The sequence below is a fragment of the Xenopus laevis genome, chromosome 2L (assembly GCF_017654675.1).
Source record: "Xenopus laevis strain J_2021 chromosome 2L, Xenopus_laevis_v10.1, whole genome shotgun sequence".
NCBI classification, from domain to species: Eukaryota; Metazoa; Chordata; class Amphibia; order Anura; family Pipidae; genus Xenopus; species Xenopus laevis.
The window spans coordinates 20,185,881-20,205,664 of record NC_054373.1 but is presented as its reverse complement, the minus strand read 5'-3'; the positions used below and the strand labels follow the sequence as shown (position 1 = coordinate 20,205,664).

At 38.0% G+C, this 19,784-nt stretch overlaps 1 protein-coding gene across 2 annotated transcripts in view; it reads left to right on the top strand.

Annotated features, from left to right (window-relative positions):
- LOC108707429 (ephrin type-A receptor 6) overlaps nt 1-19,784 on the top strand; it is a 431,367-nt gene that overhangs the window by 304,237 nt on the left and 107,346 nt on the right. The window contains exons 7-9 of one of the 2 annotated variants that reach the window (XM_041581590.1): nt 2,930-2,977; nt 3,303-3,465; nt 10,043-10,151. In XM_041581590.1, the coding sequence (XP_041437524.1) occupies nt 2,930-2,977; nt 3,303-3,465; nt 10,043-10,151 (320 nt within the window). The remainder of the gene's footprint in view (nt 1-2,929; nt 2,978-3,302; nt 3,466-10,042; nt 10,152-19,784) is intronic. The other variant, XM_041581591.1, reaches the window with a different exon arrangement.

The following is a 19,784-nucleotide window of genomic DNA, read 5'->3' as shown; positions in this document are numbered from 1 at the left end:
TATGAGTGAACTATACTCAGTGCTAAGCAATCTGATGGTTTGGACCACATTGGACTTGATTAAATATAAACATATATCTTTATAATCGGTTTCCTTAATTAGGCCTCAATGCAACTTTTTTTTTATTCTGCAGGTGCTCTTTTGCTGCATAAATTTAACTAAGATCATGTATTGAGGGAAGGATTAAATGGGAAATTAATATTTTAATGAATTCATGTTTAAATTCCTACAGACCTTCATCACAAAAAGGATAACAACACCTTACCTTTCCCAGAACAGAATTATAGGTTAAACGAATGCTCTTATAGGGATTCTGACATGCTTTTATGGTGTTGTTTTTATTACAAAAATGCAGTGTGCATTGCAAATAATCCATTCTATCTTTTAAGGGTGGTGGTACACATAGCGATTCAGGGAGATTAGTCAGCCAGCGACAAATTTACTATTCTTCGGGCGACTAATCTCCCCAAAATGCCTTCCTGCAGGCTAGAATGTGAAGCGTCATGGGGATGGCACTCAAATCGCTTTGTTTTCCAAAGTCGCCTAAAGTAGCCTCACAACTAAACGTCGGCGACTTCGGAAAGCTGAACAGATCCCAGTGCCATCCACCAGCGATTCTCATTCTAGAAATTCTAGAAAGCGAGAAGGCATTTCGGGGAGATTAGTCACCTGAAGAAGAGGAGATTTGGTGCTGGGTGACTAATCTCCCCTAGATGCTACATGTGCCACCACCCTTAAATGTTATTTCTGAAATAAAATTTGTAAAGTATGACATTTACAGTAAATGACCAACTACAAGTAATAAGTTGGACAGTACAGATATAAGCTACAGTGTCTCCTACTCAATGCAACTGGATGAGTCACTTTTACTACTACAAATGTCAAGGAGCTGTTATCCTGTTATCTTTCCATTGTTATGCTGATAGGCTGCTGGGGGGGGTTGATATTACTTTCAGTGCAGCAGAAAAGAGTGACTGAGGTGTATCAACACAAGTCACAAGTCACATGGCCGAGGGCACCTGGGAAATGAAGAACATGTCTAGCCCCACATAAAATATCAAAATGAAATATAAAAAATTAACTTCAGTGCTGGGTTTTTCTTTGGAGGAGCACTATTAACTGATGCGTTTTGTAAAAAAAAAAAAAAGCATGTTTTCCTGTGACAGCATCCCTTTAATAAAGAGTACAAATGTGCCTTCCAGTTGTTGGGAACTACGGTTGCTAGCATTGTTATTAAGCTGGTAAATTTTAAATTGAAAGTTTGCTTATGGAAGAAAACATCCATTGAAAATGTTGAGATATGAGGTGCCATTTATGAACAGAGGGGACAGGATGCAAAGTGTAAAAAACAGGACAATGATCCATGATATTTGCACTTTGTACTTAGTCCCACCGTTACCACACACATCACAGGTCCTTGAAAGGAGTGCTATGGTCCAAAATGTAGAGAAAGGACCTGAGCTTTCAGCATGAAAATAACACTGACTGCATTGTTAATCTCATGTGAGGTGAAGCATTCAGCAATAAATGACCCTTATAAAGTGATAAATTGAACAATGGAGCATTTAAATACTGTAAATTGGAATTTATATTAAAATGGGTCACATTCTGGCTCTATATGTGTTGTCCCCAAGCCCTATTTAAGTATGAAACAAATGTTGCTTCATATTTTTAATCATAAACATTTTTTTTTTCCATTTTCTACTCAATTAACCCCTTAATGTAAATGTTGCAGTCACTGATATTGGTTTAGTCTAATGTATTAGCTCTCTAAAAATAAACTCCAAAAACAGATGGAGCTTGTTTTGTTTTTTTAAAAAACAAATGACATATTACAGTCACTAATAATTTTGAGATATTCTAACTTTATACATACCATATGCAGCCTGCAGGTCACCAGCTGTCATTGTACTTTGAACTTCCATTATCCCAGCAAAGGCCGACTAGGATGCACCCAATGAGGAACCTTATTAGCAGAGCGAACTTGTTAAAAAATTGTTTTACGTTGGCACGCACAGGCATTGGGTTGCAGGGTTGTATTTAAAAGAATGGTTCCTTGTAAAGGCAAGGCTAGGACTGCAATGTGAGTGAGGAATTTAATTTATTTCAAGGATTCTGCCTTGGGCCCATGGTCCAGACCAGATGCCTTCTCTGTCTTACCCTAAAACTGGCCACAGTTTTGCTGAGGAATATGATGATGCTTTATAAATAGTGATGGGCGAATCTGTGCGCGAAAAGGCATTGAAGTCAATGGGCCTCAAAATAATTTTGAGGCAAGCGAATATTCGGTCCAAATGCATTAAAGTCAATGGGCGTCCAAAGAATTTTGACACACGTAAATTTTTATGTGCGCGCCAATTTTGACACTCACCAATTGTTTTTGACACTGTGGATTTTTTGCCGGCGAATTGTTTATGGCAAAACATGGAAATTCACGTGAATTTGTGTCTGGCAAATTTATTCGCCCGTCACTATTTATAAATATGTATAGTGTATGTATATGTATTTATAAATAGGTATTTTTGATAAGCAGAATACCTTTTTTTGCACCATTAGCAGAAAAAAACTAAAAAAAGACATGGGCATATTGTTTCGGAACTATTCGGACCTGTGGTTTTGGATCACCATGCCTTAAAAAACATTTAAACCTTAAATAAATCCTATAGGATTGTTCTGCCATCAATATAGATTCATGCTGCTTAGTCACCATCAAGTTCAACGTACAGTTATCGTTACAGAGGAAAGGGAACAATTGTAATTAGAATTTAATCTTAAAATGGATTCCTGTAACTCAGAGCTTTGTGGGTAATGGGTTTCTGAATATGGCATCCCATACCTGTATCATATGATATAACCTGTCTAACTGGGTGTGATAACAGAATTCTTAGGTTTGGTATAAATTCAATGCATTTCTCTCTTTCGCCAACAGGACTACCCCCGGATAGCGCCGGCATTTTGGCACTACCTGCGGGTAGAAGTGAGTAAATGGGTCTTTAAAACACACTTTTTTTTTTGTTCATTCCTGTGATGGCGCTCTATCTTTATCTATTTGATCAAAGTATCAACGTTCTCTTATCATTTCGCATATTATACTCTAAACCAGACAATCATTTCATGCCTCCGGTTTAGGGCAAAGTTTTACAACCGAAACTGGTAAAAGAAAAATGACATTGTAAAAAAACATTTTGTCACATAGACACATTGCCCATTTCACAAATGGCTAAAGCTGGGTGTCTAAACTAGAACTACACAGATTTTTGGGCTTCAGTATTGTAACAAAATGTATCTCTTTTTGTCTTCAGGAGCACGAGCAGCTCAGCTATTCCTCTACAAGATCCAAAGCTCCGAGTGTTATTATCACAGGCCTCAAGCCGGCCACCAAGTACACATTTCACATCCGAGTCCGCACTACTGCAGGGTACAGCGGCTACAGCCACAAGTTTGAATTTGAAACTGGAGACGAGAGTAAGTTTATTTAATGATATTATTACAAAATGTATTTTAATTCTTAAATACCCGAAATCCTTGCAAACCCTGATTTGTTTAAGAAAGGAATTTAAATTACATCCATGGAAAAGTATATATTTTCTAGCAGTAAATCTTGGCTTACCAGTGATTTGACTGGTCAGTAGGGATGTAGCGAACCGCCGACAATGTGTTCGCGAACGCCGTTCGCGAACACCGGCAAAAAATGCGGACAGTTCGCGAACAGTTCGCGAACTTCGAACATCCGAAAATCGTTCGATTCGAACGATCGAAGGATTTTAATCGTTCGATCGAAGGATTTTCGTTCGAATCGAACGATCGAAGCCATTCGATCGAATGATTTCATTCAATCCAATGGCTTCGATCGTTCGATTCGAACGAAAATCCTTCGATTTTAGCGATCGAATGGTCGAATGGTCGAACGATTTTGACGCGAACGCCTATTGGCGAACGTCGCGCGACGTTCGCGAACTTGCGGCGGACGCGAACAGCCGATGTTCGCGCGAACAAGTTCGCCGGCGAACAGTCCGCGACATCCCTACTGGTCAGAATATGACCTGTGCAGTAATGCATAGAAACCAACCAGAAAACAGTTTACTGCAAGGAAATGTTTGATTTGTTGCTATGACTAATGTAACAGATAACAAAAATTACTTCAGGAATCTATTACCTGTAGAAAGGTGGTAATTTAATTATGTAATAAAAGACACTAATGGGGTTATGTAAAAACAGACACTAACTTTTAAGCAACCAATCAACAGGTAGCATTAATTAGGTAGCATTAAGAAGGTCATCTGCTTAATAGCAAACATCTTATGGGTTGCTATGGGTTACTGCATCTGGGCAAACTTAATGCCTTTCATTACATATGGGGGTAAGTCTGCCCAGGAGCAGTAATTTATAGCAACCAATCAGCAAGCAGCATTTACTGATGACCTGTAAAAAGCAAACATCTTATTGGTTGATATTGGTTACTGGTCTTGGGCAAAATGAGTACCTTTTACTACATATGGGGGTAAATGTTTTAGAAATAGGGTGTACTTTATTTCAGACGGGTGGGGGAGGAAAATTTTACTAATCTTCAAACCTGAGTTTTTCCAAAACTTGATCACACAAGCAATAATTAAATTCACTTTTCTTGGCTGCTTAGCATATCAATAAAAAACTAGAATTGAAAAAAGTTTATTAATTTATGGAAAAAGAAACTCACTTTCTACAAAACCACACTATTAAGTTGATTTATCACACAGCGCCCTCTGTTGGTTATATGAAAGAATAACAGTGACTGCAATATCACACAGCGCCCTCTGTTGGTTATATGAAAGAATAACAGTGACTGCAATATCACACAGCACCCTCTGTTGGTTATATGAAAGATTAACAGTGACTGCAATAACACACAGCACCCTCTGTTGGTTATATGAAAGATTAACAGTGACTGCAATATCACACAGTGCCCTCTGTTGGTTATATGAAAGAATAAATAGTGACTGCAATATCACACAGCGCCCTCTGTTGGTTATATTAAAGAATAACAGTGACTGCAATATCACACAGCGCCCTCTGTTGGTAATATGAAGGATTAACAGTGATGGCAATATCACACAGCGCCCTCTGTTGGTTATATGAAAAATGAACAGTGATGGCAATATCACACAGCACCCTCTGCACATGGTATTGGGACAGTGGGACAATGCACAAAGTAATCCGTTTGGCAATTCTCTGTCACCATCAACTTTGCAAAGAAGTCCGGTTGATCGCTGGGGGGGTCGCTTTGGCAGAATGTGTGCTGCTGGGAGACAGGGCTGTAGTTGTGTCTAGGCTTATACTAGAGTCAATAAGTTTTCCCAGTTTTCGTAGGTAAAATTAGGTACCTCGGCTTATACTCGGGTCGGCTTATACTTGAGTATATATGGTAAATCAATTCGGACTGTTAGAGGTTTTCAGATTTTTTATCTTAAGGAATTGTCCGAAAACAAGAAATGTTAGAAGTTTTCGAGATATTTATATTTTTGAGCGCATTATTCAGCATACTTTTCTGTTCGTACTTTTTTTTTTTTTAAATCTGACCATTGATAAATAGGCCCCTTAGTGTTTATAGGTTGTATCTGACAAAAGTATATGAGCTAAACATTTGAGGATTATACTGGTCTGCCCTTTTCATATAGACATGTAATAAATTGTATTTATTTGACCTTTCACAATTTAAACCAAATGCTAAACTTTAAGTATTTGTGTGAATGTTGCTATGGAACAAAGTATATTTCTTATGCTTTGCTGAAATAATTTGTACTCCAGCAGCCATAAACTGCAGCTCCCAGCATTCTCAGCCAGTCAACAGCTTGGGCTTTGCAGAATGGAGCAGCTGGTATGCTGCGAGTCTCGCTTCCCTGATTTAAAAAGATGAATATATGATGCAGACAACAGTTGCTGAGTTGCATCTAGATGCCCAAATAAACTATTGGCTTTATTAAAATTGAAGTGGTTCAGCAGAAATGACTTTTGAACAACAGTAACTTCAAGGTTCTTTCCGGAACGCAATTTGTGCTGCCTCAATAATTCCCCACAGTTAGATGTATCATTACTGGGAGCAGCCAGAAATGGCAAAAAGTGATTATTAATAGTACATTATAGAGCAGATGTATAAATAGCTGATCCTGCATGACTATGAGGCTGTTTTAAAATCAATAGTATAAAACTTACATCTTTTTTATTTTTGACTTTTTTTTTATTTTCATTCTTTTTTTTTTTTTTGCTAGTTGAAGCGTTTCATAAGTATGCAAGCTGCTCGCCTGTTTGATCCACAGCTTATAAATATTTGCTTCACAACATTCAGCCAAGCAAATATTGGTTCAAGCAATCCCTGGTGAAGTAAATAGTTGAGAACTTCTACAAATGTTTGGCCATTAGGGAAAGTATGCTTACTACTGCTGGTTATGAGTTTAAAGTCACAGTCAACTAAACTAGGGGGTTATTTAATGAAGTCTGAATGACAATAACTCAAAAAAATTTAGTTTTTTTTTTACTATAAAATCCAAATTTTTTGTGGGAAAGAGACTTGAATTTTTTAGAGATTTATTATACCCCGAGGATGGAAAGAGTCAGAATATGAAAATCTGGCATCTCAGACCTACCATGGTTGTATATAAGTCCATGGAAGAGGTCCCTATCCTATTTGGAAATTTCTTAGGTCTTTGCTAGAATTACAACGTAATTCTCCTACCGCACACCCGGCCGGGTCCCTTAGCAACCAATGTGTATAAGAAACGGATCCGCACACACGCTGATTAATGCAGTCGGGGAATATCCCCTTTTATTCAGCCACCAAAAATCAACGTTTCGGGGGGGAGCACCCACATCCTGATGAAGGTGAAGGGTGGGTGCTCCCCCCCGAAACGTTGATGTTTGGTGGCTGAATAAAAAGGGATATTCCCCGACTGCATTAATCAGCGTGTGTGCGGATCCGTTTCTTATACACATTCTTTGCTAGAATTAGCCAGAATATCCAACTATTTTGGGCCTTTCTGGCAGAAATCTGAAAAAATTCGGGTTTTCAAGAAAAAGCCTGAAAAATATATAAAGATTCGGGAAAAAACTCCCGATCCAATTAAAAAGTGCTTTTTTTATTATTAAATAAAGTCACAACGTGGATTCGAGTTTGGTCAGACTTTTTTAATTTAAATACTCAAAAATATATGTATTTTGATAAATAAGCCCCTAAATGTTGTCCAATTAAGATGCATCTTCAGGTGGGAGATTCTATTTAGGGGTTGTCCATGATTGAACTGGTCAACTCGTATACTATGGAAACTATCAGTAGGTGTTTATGTTCCTCCCAAACCTTCAAACTCCTTTATTCTGGTTTATTCATAAAACAGAGGAAGCAGCACCAAGGGTCCCAAAATAGTCTTGACCTCTGTATTTAATGCCAGATTAGGACAGATATTTAATACAACGGTCCCTTGTGTCTGTAAGTGCTGGACATTGTCCATGGACAGGATGTGTCATTAAAGGTGAAACAACCACAGGGAGACCAATTGTTATCACTAAACATATTGCACATTTATCTTTTAAAATATACTATCACGGCTTATATAGGCAATATGAGATACATTTTTTACAATTATTTTGCAGTTTATTTAACATATTATTCGCTCTTACTCTTCTCTTTCTTATTTAGAACTTTTTTGAATTATGAAATGTGTTTTTTTCTACGGCTGTCCAGTTTAGCACATTAACAGCTGTCTGAGAGTTAGGGTCACTGACCCCTTGTATCCAGGCATTCATGTGAATGTTATAATGAAGTCTGAGTAGGCAAGTACATGAATGGAAAGATAAACATTAAGCAATAATATATTAGTCAGTCTGATTTCTGCTTGATGGGGTCAGAGACCCAGAATCATTATTGCATTGCGCTTTGGAGGTGAAAAAAATAATAAAATAAAGATAACTAGAAAATACAAAGTTAATTACTATAGGTAACCAGACCTCCTCTAGCCCCCCTTGAACATTCAATTATTATATATAATGATCTTAATTCCTAGTGGCTGTAAGTGGAGTCATAAATGCTGAGTCTAAACCTAATCTAAGATGAATAGTTATTAAAAAAAAAAGTCAGCGATGCCGCAAACCTTTAAAATGTGCTTTTCTAAAGTCACAAGTAACAACTGACTTTGCAAAGAAAGTTCTGGTTTGAGATGCTCAGCAAGAGTTTTATAACCTGCTTCCTCGTGAGAAGCAATTTTAGCCTTAAGTAACTCCAATTCCCAAGTCAGTTGTGCAATGATAAGAACCATGAGGTCAAAAGAGCAGCAATTTCAAACATTACAATTCTTTTTTTTAAAACTCCTGAGCATTGTTACCGATAGTTGGCTCTTTCTTAACTCTGAAGCTTAAAAATATTTTATTTCGTTCTAAAGTCATTATACATTTCAGATTTTTTGACAGAACCAAGAACAACAGATGGAGCAACTGTACAAGCCGCTTCCTGTCCTATACAGGGTGTCATGAAATGAAAATGAAACTATAAAAACATCATTAATCCAAAAAGTTTGCAGCAGAATAGTTACATTTGAAAAACAAGAACAGTCAATTGCAACAAGATATTTTTTATAGCTTGTGTTAATACAAAGTCTAAATTCCATGCAACAGTCATAGTACTGATTACCAGGCCTCATTGTACACCAAGAAATGTATATATATATATATATGTATATATATAAATATATATATATATATATATATATATATATATATATATATATATATATATAGTGGTACTTATGCATGAAGCAGTTCACAGCACAGCAATAAATTAATAGAACAAACTGGGCACCATTACAATAATTAACACAACGTACAATAATAAATAGCTACAAAGCTGCAAGTTCCAGTTCCCAGGGGCTGTTATGCAAGAGTTATCCAAGAGACAGTCTTGAGTTTTGTTCTGAAGAAACTAAGAGAGGATACTTACCGGAGGAATTCAGAGTTGTCATTCCAAATGTAAGAATCAGCAAGACAGGAGAGTTTAAGGCAGGAAACAGCAGATAGTAGTGGGGTACAACCAAGTAGTTGCTGTGAGAAGAGTGGAGTAGTCAGCCAGGAATGTATTGAGGCACAAGAGAGGAGATGTAGTAGGGTGCAGAGGAATGGAGAGCTTTGAAGGTTATGCTTTATGAGTTGGTAAGTTATTCTTTGTTGTATGAGAAGCCATGATAAAGACTTCAGCGGGGGAGAGAGGCTATACTCTCTTAGAGGAGGAGAATTCTGGCAGCAGTGTAATACAGACTGTAGTGGGGAGGGATGGGAGTTAGTGAAGTCAGTTAGTAGCAGGCTGTATTCGTCTAGTTGGCATATATATATATATATATATATATATATATATATATATATATATATATATATATATGTTGAGTTTGAAGTGGAGCTGGCTCATCCAGTTATTTGCTAGGAGGCAGTTAGAGATGTGAGTCAATAATCATGGCTCATTGGACCAAGTAGTAGACAAAGAGACCAAAACATTAATATTTATAATGTACACTGGAAGCCCATCATGTTCTACTACTCTAGGCACTCTGGTCACTGGTTTGTCTGTGCATACACAACTCTTGTTATTGGCCCTACGATGATGGTTGTAGTAACATTACCAAGGGTTTTTACAGTGTTTTTTTGTTGGGGTTCATCCAATGTTGGTGGCCTGTTTGCTTTCATCCCCTATCACTGTTTCTGTGAAGATTGGTTCTGGTGAGAATTCCCCAGCTTTCACCCAGGGTTCTTTACTTAAACTGTTACAATATTTCTTACAATTTGATGTAAACTTCTGAATGTGGACAGATATATGGTTTACAAAAAAGAAATGTATGGGCTTGGGGCCAACTGCTATTTAAACCTGTGGGGGTACCTCGTTAATCTCAGACAGTTCCCCTTTAGAAAAGTCTACTCTGCCGTTTTGATGTTTTACATTTACAACCACTGTGAAGGAAAACAATAATTCCTACTAAAGAAACAATTTGTTAACCCACTGAACTGAAAGCTTGTTCCTCTCTTTCTGTTCCAGCATCTGATCTGGCTGCAGAACAAGGACAGATTCTCGTAATAGCCACGGCGGCTGTTGGAGGATTTACACTTCTGGTCATTCTCACACTGTTCTTCCTAATCACTGGGAGGTAAGAAGTAATTATGACTTGGCACATATAGAAAAAATCAGCACTGACATTTCACAGTGTTAGAGTGTTAGAGTTGCTGCAAATATTCTATTATTTCTGTGACCAAACTCATTCTTTTAACCCTGCAGTGAAGCCATTGAGCTTTAGCTTGCTTTATGGTCATGTAGATCTGGGTCTTGGCATGTCACACTCACGATGTGTTCTGAAAATCAGTCCAAGTCAAGTAATGGTTCCTGTGAATAAAGGTTTTATCCTTTTTTAGGAGTGGCAGAAGCACTGGTTAGATATTGGGCAGCTTAGCAGAGCAGCCATAGTCTTCAACAAGGAGTTGTAATTGTGTTAGCACTAGGATTGTCACCTATCTGATTTTGACCCGGACAGCCTGGTTTTCAGAGGGGCTGTATTGGTAAAAACTGCCTGGTTTTCCAAAGAAGGAAATCTGGACAGGACTCCCATTGATTGTCATGGTGATCTCCACGTCATAGCCCTGCTTGCCCCTGATGTCAGTGATCACACAGTCTCCTTTTGGTCTTTGACTTGGTACATACCACTTAAAAGGCTTTGATACTGTAACAGGGTTTTGGGCTATTTTAGACCAAAAGGGTTAATGTCCGGCTATAGGTATAGAGCATGTGTTAAATTGGACTCTAAAGGCCCTCATACATGGGCCGATAAAAGCTGCCGAGTCGGCAGTGGCCTGTGTGTGGGGCCATCCAACAGGCTTTCCTGATCGATATCTTGCTGAAAGTCGGCCAGATCTCAATCAGGCAGGTTAAATAATCCTGTCGGATCGCGACCACATCTGTGCGTGTATGCAGTCCCGCTATACGACCGCTCGTATTGATGCATTATGATCTGATCATTGGGCCCTAGGGCCCATGATCGGCTCAGCCTGATGTCGCCCCACTTCAATGTGGGCATATCGGGGAGAGATCCACTCGTTTGCCAACATCGCCAAAAGAGCAGATCTCTATGTCTATGGCCACCTTTACACACCAGCCTGGGTCTTCGCTATGTGGAAGTAGTGGAGTAAGGATGTAGTGCAAAAACAACTCACAAATGCTACTATACATGAAAAACAAAATACAAGGGTGCCAGGAGGTCCTTGCAACAAAAATAGAACAGTTTTTTTTGTCCAAGACAGATCCACAGGCAGGTTTTGTACTTACAATCCACAGAGGCCGCAGCAGATAATCACAGCAAGACTACTACATGTGCCCCAGCTGGGTCAGCAACCAGAAGCCAAAGAGGAAGATCCACCCCTTCACAATCACTATACCAAAGTGTGACAGGAAGTGGTCACAGCACCTCTTGGTGCAGCAACTAGGGAGATCAGGAAGTTTTAAAGCCAAAGGTGTACATTAACTGTATGGGTCCCCACAATACCTTTATTTTGTAAATACTGTTTGTCTTTATCTAATACAAATATCAATTGTGTATGAATATTGAACAGTGTGCAAATGCAAAAAATATGTATACATCTTCTTAAGGAAAAGTCATGGCTGTAATTAATCCTTTCCATGGTATAAGTCCCACTATTAAGTTTATCGTGAAAATTCAGTTACTGGAGATCACTTGAGGTAAAAGATAAAGTTTATTTGACACAAGCTCTGTGAATTCTGAACTCACAAATAGTCAGAACCCTAACCAAAGGAATCCCAGAGTTGGGAATGTATGACATGAGAACATAAGCATATGGGAATTACCAGTGGGAGAGCTATTGCTCCACCACACAAAAAACAAAGACTTGCTCTTAGAGCCAAAAAGGTGGTTCTGCTTCACAGCCAGGGTGCTAGTAACCAATGTCAGGAACTACCTGGAATCAAACTCTGAACTATATACTTACAAGTTCCTGTATTACCTCACTGAGCCACTGTAGACCTTTGGGATTTGATTCTACACATATGATGATAGAGACTCTGGTTTCCTTATGTGTTTGCTCATCTCCTCCCTCCATCATCAAACTCAGGTGTGAGTAGTTTGCTAATTAAGGGGCTTTATAAGCCTGTTGCAAACCATGCAAAAGTGCTTGATCATTAAGCTTCACAGCCAGATCTAGCTCCCATTTCTACAGACCTGAGATTACCTTGCCTGGTTCCCTGTTCCTGCCTTTGTTCCTGAGTCTCCATCTGGTTCCCTGTTCCTTCTCAGTGTCTGTGTTCACCGCTCCAGTTCCCATTACCTGCTCTCTGTTGGATCTCCTGGAAATTGACCTCGGCTTGTTTACTGGACTACCCTCTGCCATCAGCCTGCCTCCGACCTCAGCCTGCCATACGGACTTGTTATTGTCTTCAGCCTGCCCCGACCTCGGCATGTTACTCGGACTTGTCTTTATTGTTGCCTGCCCTTGATCACTGACCTGGTGTTAGAACATTATATATATATATATATATATATATATATATATATATATATATATATATATATATATATATATATATATATATTCTCTTTTGTTCATCTGTTATATTACTTTAAAATATTCTTCTTCATAACATGTTTCTGGCCTATCAAAACCTCAAATACCTGCTGTACCCGTGTTATACAGCACCAAGGCTCCTACCTGTCAGCCACTCACCTGTGGTCAATCCTGACAGCCAAGGTTATCTTGAAAACAGAATCCATTCAAGTCATGGGGGCTCATTGAAGGCGATTAATGAACTGGGATTCCAAATAATTTCCAGGAATTTTACCAACAGTTCTAATTTTATCACAGTTATCGAATAATCTCATCCTTTAACTTACTGGCTTTTTCATCAGAAATGTTCTACAGCATTTGAATTCTATTGTATCATATTCAGCCAAAGACCAAACATTGCATTCATTTGAACAAAATGTAAATCTACAGGGCAATGTTACACTATTTGTTTTTCTGCTTTATTTTTATAGCTAAATGAGGTTTTAAATCTGATATTTTTTAATGGTGTATTAATTCAGTTTACCTGCTGGCATAATATATCTTACTACCCTTAGAGCCGAGCATGCTTAACACTTCATTACATATTGAAGAATTATAGGCATAGTAGTCCTACAACATCTGGGGCTCCTAGGTTAAGAAACAATTGGTGCCTATCTTGTATTAAAGATATTTCCTTTTAACAGCCACACACAATATAGAAATATGTTTTTCTTTTACACTAAACTATGTCATAAAACACCGTTCCTTTGTTAAGATGTTGTTTAAAGATTCAATTAAATTATCATTTATGCCTTGATTTCTTCCCATTAAAGTGTTCACGATTTTATTCTGCTTTTGTCAGAGGTGAAGTGCCTCAGAGATGATGTAATTGAAAGCTGTAATTTCTCGCTCGGCATACTGATTAGCAAAACTAAGAGGCTGAAATGATTAGTTGGGAATCTGTTTACATGGAGTAATATTTCTCCTTTATGAAGTGCTAAGAATTGATTGTTAAGGAGAAACTCTTGCTCAGTTTAATCCCTCGTCTCCTCTCTATATTCTCTCTCTCTCTTTGAGTCTGCAATACCTTTTATGACTACTAAAATTGCTTAAATGAGTTTTTTTTTTTTAAACTTGCAAAATAACAAGTCATATTCCATCTAGAGAAGTACTTACTTAGAGTAATTCAGTTATAAGGGCTAGGCACAACTGCAGAAGTGCCAAGTACTGCAAAATTGCAGCCCTTAGAGCTCCATGCAAAAAGAGGATCCAGCAGTCTTTCTGAATTGAGAACACATTTTCAGGATTTACTGGCATAATGTACTAATTACTCTTTCGACTTGTGTCTTTCCTCTTTGTGCTACCAAAGGTATCTTTCTCCTTTAGCCTTCCAACTGAGTCCTCCCATTCTATTATATCTTCCACCCTGCTCCATACCACACACTACTGCTCCTACACCCTATTTAACTTTTTTAAAAATCTAGCACCTCCGAACTAAAACCACACAAAGAATAGCAATTTCAAGTCCTTCCTGACACCAAGATGGCCATCAGACTTGTCCCTGGATCAACTTTTACTAAGAATTATTATTAATAACCCTGTATTTCCTCACTTGCTAAAAATCTATCCAATCCCTTCTTGAAGTTATCTAATATCTGTACAACTGATTCTGGCAGAGAATTCCACAACTTCACAGCTCTCACTTTAAAAAACACTTTCTGGATATTTAAATGGAACCTCTATTCTTCTAATTGGAATGGGTGCCCACGTGTCTGCTGGAAGGACCTACATTGATGTTGAGTCCTGGTGATCCTTTTTTCTGTGTTCTGTCCAGCCTACAATAATATTGGGTGATTTCTGTTGTCATATGGATGACCCCTCAGTCCTGACCATTTTGACTTCTCCATGTAACTTCCTCCTTTGATCTCCAACAGTGGACAAGTACAGCAACTCAAAAGAAAGGTCACTTCCTTGATGGCCTTCACAAGAACACAGCAATTAATGTAGGGCACTCCCTTTATACAAATTTAGCCAAGGGTTACCGAAACAGAGCCATAAAATACTCAAAGTTACAACAGTGATCAGTTAGTACAGACACTAAAAGGTATGCAAATAAATAGTTTAATAAAGCATATAATTACAACAATATCGAATAACAAAGTCATTAAAACATATAATTTAGTACATACCTAGCACAGTGTCCAAAAAAACAACAGCACTCATTTCAGACACAATACTCTCCTCCCTCACTGCTTCTTCTAATCCTGATGCACTTTTCAATACCTATAAATCGGTTCTACCTACAACTTGCTCACTTATCCTATATTTTTACCATTACTAAAACAGTCTGCCCCACCCTTAGTGCTAACTCCAGCTCTTACACATATGTTTAATTAATCTCTAGCTTCTGGTATTTTTCCCTCTTTATATAAGCAGTCATGTGTCAAGCCCATTCTTTGAAAGGCTACACTGGACCCATCTTGTCTATATAACTATTGCCCTGTCAAGGATCAAGCTTTAACCTGGTTTTCTTCCTACTGTACCTTTATAACTGCTCCTTCTCTGTTACTTTTGCTAACAAATTATCTTCCCCTGTTCATCTTAATGTTGGGGTTCCTCGGGGCTCTGTAATTCTCTCTGTACACTCTCTTACCCCAAAATTAAAGGGCATGTAAAGTCTAAAACAAAATAAGGCTAGAAATGCTGTATTTTGTATACTAAATATAAACATGAACTTACTGCACCACAAGCCTAATCAAACAAATAATTTATGCTTTCAAAGTTGGCTACAGGGGGTCACCATTTTGTAACTTTGTTAAACATCTTTTGCAAGACTAAGACTGTGCACATGCTCAGTGTGGTCTGGGCTGCTTAGGGATCGTCATAAACAAAGCTGCTTGAGTTCTGCATGGCTGGGAAGTAAGGCGGGGGCTCCCCCTGCTGTTCATAAGTATGATTGTTTCCCTGCAGAGCAATTCCTATCCACAGCAGTAAATGAAGGGAGAATTTCACTGCATACAGTCAGGTTTCTTATAAAAACGGTACACATTTTTTAATTAAAGTATATTGGAGATAGGTTTCTTTTTCATTAAAGAAAGTAAAAATTGGATTTTATTTTTTGCCTTTACATGCCCTTTAACCTCTGACATTCAGTTCCTGAACTGTGCACTCTTTCTTTAGCAGACCTTGTGCCTTTATTTGGCCTTAAATATCACACATATGCAGACAAAATCCAGATATATCATTAACCTCTGACACTCAGAACCTGATCTCTAACTGTCTGCTAGCGATTTTCCCATGGATGAATCAATAACATGTCAAACCAAACCTAGCTAAAATGGAGCTCATGGTCTTCCCACCCAAACCTGACCCTTCACCCTCTTTTACTATTACTACAGATGTCAGGGTGGCAAAACCCACTTTTTCCAACACAATGTTGCCAAGATATGTCCCTTTCTTTCACAAGTAACAGCTATAACACTAATCCATGCCCTTTTCCTATCCTGTTGAGACTACTGCAATCCCCTACTATCCTGCTCTCTTCTAAGAGGGAACCTGTTTATACACTGGTTTTGTTTAGACTCTGTAAAATTGTACAGCATTGTGTATTTATGTAGTGCTTTATAAATAACAATATAAATTCATACAAGAGGTTGCACCAAGCCCTTTAAGGTCTGATACTGTATTTTGAATCCTGCGCCTGGTTCACAATCTCATTGTTCTGTGCAAAGGAGCCCTATACTTAAATCCTGCCATAGACATAAGGCCACCCAGCATGTTGTGGTCCTAAGACATCCCCTGCTTGCATATTGAGTTACAAGCAAACTATGGGTGTTCTGGGTGTCAGCAATATGCAGCCCAACTTCTGCCCCTTGCTGAACACAGGCAGTACAGCACTACATTCTAGGGGGCAAATTCACTAAGATTTGTAGTTGCGCCAGGCGTAACTTCGCCGCACTTCACCGCACTTCGCCAGGCGTAGTTTCGCAGGCGCTTCGCAAATTCACTAAAATCCGAAGTTGCGGTCAGGGGTAGCGTAAGGTTGCGAAGTTGCGCTAGCGTTGATTCGCTAAGCGAAGCGAAGTTACGCTAGCGATGGTTAATTTGCATACGGTGCCAAATTCAAATTTCAATGGAGGAATACGTACAATCACTACAAATGCCTGGGAAACCTTCAAAACATCAAATAAAAAATTAATTTTGCCCTACACATGTGCCCACTGTATAGGTGAGTTGCCATGAGTCAGGAAATGTAGGGGGGAAGGAGCCCCAAAAAGTTTTTCGATCTTTTTCAGCCTATCACCCATAATGTAGAAGACACGCCAGCGTTTTTTGGGACTTAGAAAAAATTTTAACTTTTTTTGAAGCAATCCCTATCTACTCTATTGCGCTTCGCCTGGTCTGAGGTGGCGAAGGAAGTCTAGCGTAAAAGGTAGCGTTCAGTACACTGCGCGCGTTAGTGAATTTGCGTAGTTACGTACGTAGTTATAATTCGCCAGGCGTAAGGGTACGAAGTAACACTAGCGAATCTACTCCAGCGTTCGTTAGTGAATTTGCGCAGTAACGAAAATGCCAAACGCTAGCGAAGTAACGCTAGCCTTCGGCGCTTCGTGAATTTGCCCCTAGGGGTGCAACAAGCAAATTGGAATCAGTAAGGTGCACTCTCTTTTTGAGAATAAGGGCCATAACCTTAAAATACATTTGGTTGAAGATTTATTTATTGCCGTTTGGTTTGTGGGAAAAAATGTTACTGTGGTTTCAGTGGTTTAAGATCAAATCAGAAATGCAAACCCCACACAGATATACAGATACATAAAAAGCTCTGAATTACGGGAAGGTCATCTACCATAGACTCCATTTTATTCAAATAATTCAAAAATAATTATTTCCTTTTTCTCTGTAATAATAAAACAGTATCATGTAAGTTATCCCAGTTTAAATTAATGCTTATTGGAGGCAAAGCAATCCTATTGGGTTTAATTAATGTTTTATATAGATTTAAGGGATGAAGATCCAAATTACATAAAGACTCCTTATCTGGAAAACCAGGTCCTGGGCATTCTGAAAAACAGATCTCATACCTTTACTGGAAAAAAGAATGATCAAAAAGTAATATTAAAGTAATAAAGACTTGCATCCCTCCCACTATAGAATGTTCTAAACAAATGATCTAGTTGCACATAGGAAGGGTTGTAAAAGCTATTAGACTTTTTTAGATTTTTTTTTTTAATTCCAAAATGTTATGAAGAATTATTTATTGGTTGCATGGAAAGAGAGTTATGTTATCATGCTCAAAAAATGTATTGACTGATGACTCAATGTGGTGGTTATAGAAGGTCATCTGTAAAGTTTGAACTGCCCACATTTAAGCCTAATGATCCAGCCCATGGCCATGGACCAATCTGTCAGATCAATTCTATTTGGCCTTTCACATATCTTTTCATGACACAATATCCAGCCAATCATTCTACAGAATGATACAATGACTATTGTGCAATTGTGGTCCATGTGTGGTCATCTTAAAGGGGAGCTATAATTGCTGGAAAATCTGTACTGGAGATGAATTGTGCAAGCTGGGCATTCTACATAAACATACTGGAACCAAAATTATTTGTCTAATAAATTCCCTATGCTGTAGTTTACTGTGTTTTGTCATTACAAAGACACCACAAAATAAAATCTAAATTACTAGCATTGGTTAAGAACACGCTCATGGATGGAACATTTGTTAGAATTCACAATATTTTAATAAAGTCTATCAGATACTTCAGCTAAAATCAGCTGATATTCAGAACATTTTAATGTTAAAAATGGTACATTGCATAAGAGTGTGAAATAGGAAAATGGTAATTATTAAGAAAGAAGCATATTCTAGCAGCTGTTAGCTAGAGTCAATGCACCTTTAATGGTGCAGATAACATCCAGTGTGCCATTACCTTTTCCTTAAAATCCAATTAACTATAATTCCATCAGTACTTATAGAGAGCAGAGGAGAATCTTATGTCTCTATTTTCTGCCAAGCGTTACCTGTCCAACCTTTAGCCCACCTTTACTAATCACAAGTGATCAGGCTATATTCTTCTGCTTCATCTCATCTCTCTTTTTGCATTGTGATGTCAGCTTTATTTTAGTCTATTAGTTTATTTTCAGCTACATATGAATTAGGACATAGCAATATATGGACATTTGAGGCCAAGTAAGTATAAAGACTGGCCAGACTGGATGTGACATTTAAATACATAGAACCTGGTTGTTTCTAAAATATTTTAATTTGATTACAAAGACCATGTTATTGAAATTCAATCCAAAGCCGCCTTCTATAGCCTTGATACTGTGAAGACTTTATGCCAATTTAGCTTCAAGGGAAAGCAATAAATGTGTTCCTTTCTAAACCAGGCAGTCAGATCTCTCCAAGGATCATTCACTGTTTATTTAATCAAGAATAACCTTGAACACCTTATGTTGTGAATAAATTATCTAAGACAGAATTAAAGATTAAGTATAGCTTCCCTTACTGTTTTAGAGAGCTGCACAGCTAGTTGATTGGCCTCTGCTTACCAGTTTGATAGCTCTCCTTCGTCAAAGTAAGCTGTCTTCATTAAGAGACTACAGAACCCCATGAACTAAAGTAATAAGAGTAAGAGAAGCATTGTTTTAATTTTTTGACATCAATCTGATGACCAATAGAAACTCAACTAATGGTTGATGGTTCTGACTAGCATCCATAAGAAGAAGAGATGACAAAGAAGAAGGTATTTAACATCATGTGTATTTGATTTCATGTCCCATAGAATCCATTTTATCCAAATAATCCAAATTTTTAAAAATGATTTCCTTTTTCTCTGTAATAATAAAACCGTAACTTGTACTTGATCCCAACTAAGATATAATTAATCCTTATTGGAAGCAAAACCAGCCTATTGGGTTTATTTAATGTTTAAATGCATTTCTAGTAGACATAAGGCTTGAAGACCCAAATTACGGAAAGATCCGTTATACAGAAAAACCCCAGGTCCAAAGCATTCTGGATAACAGGTCCCATACATGTATAGGGAACTATAACTTTGGTCTTGTGTATACTGGTAGCTACAATTCTGAAATAGCTAGAGCCCTGTAGGTAAAACTGATAGATTTATTAATATCTATAAACTCTGATAGACCCCCTATCCTGGCAAAGTAATCTTAAATTCCCTGATAGATTCCAGAAATGTGCCGAGGGGCACTAATCCAGCTGC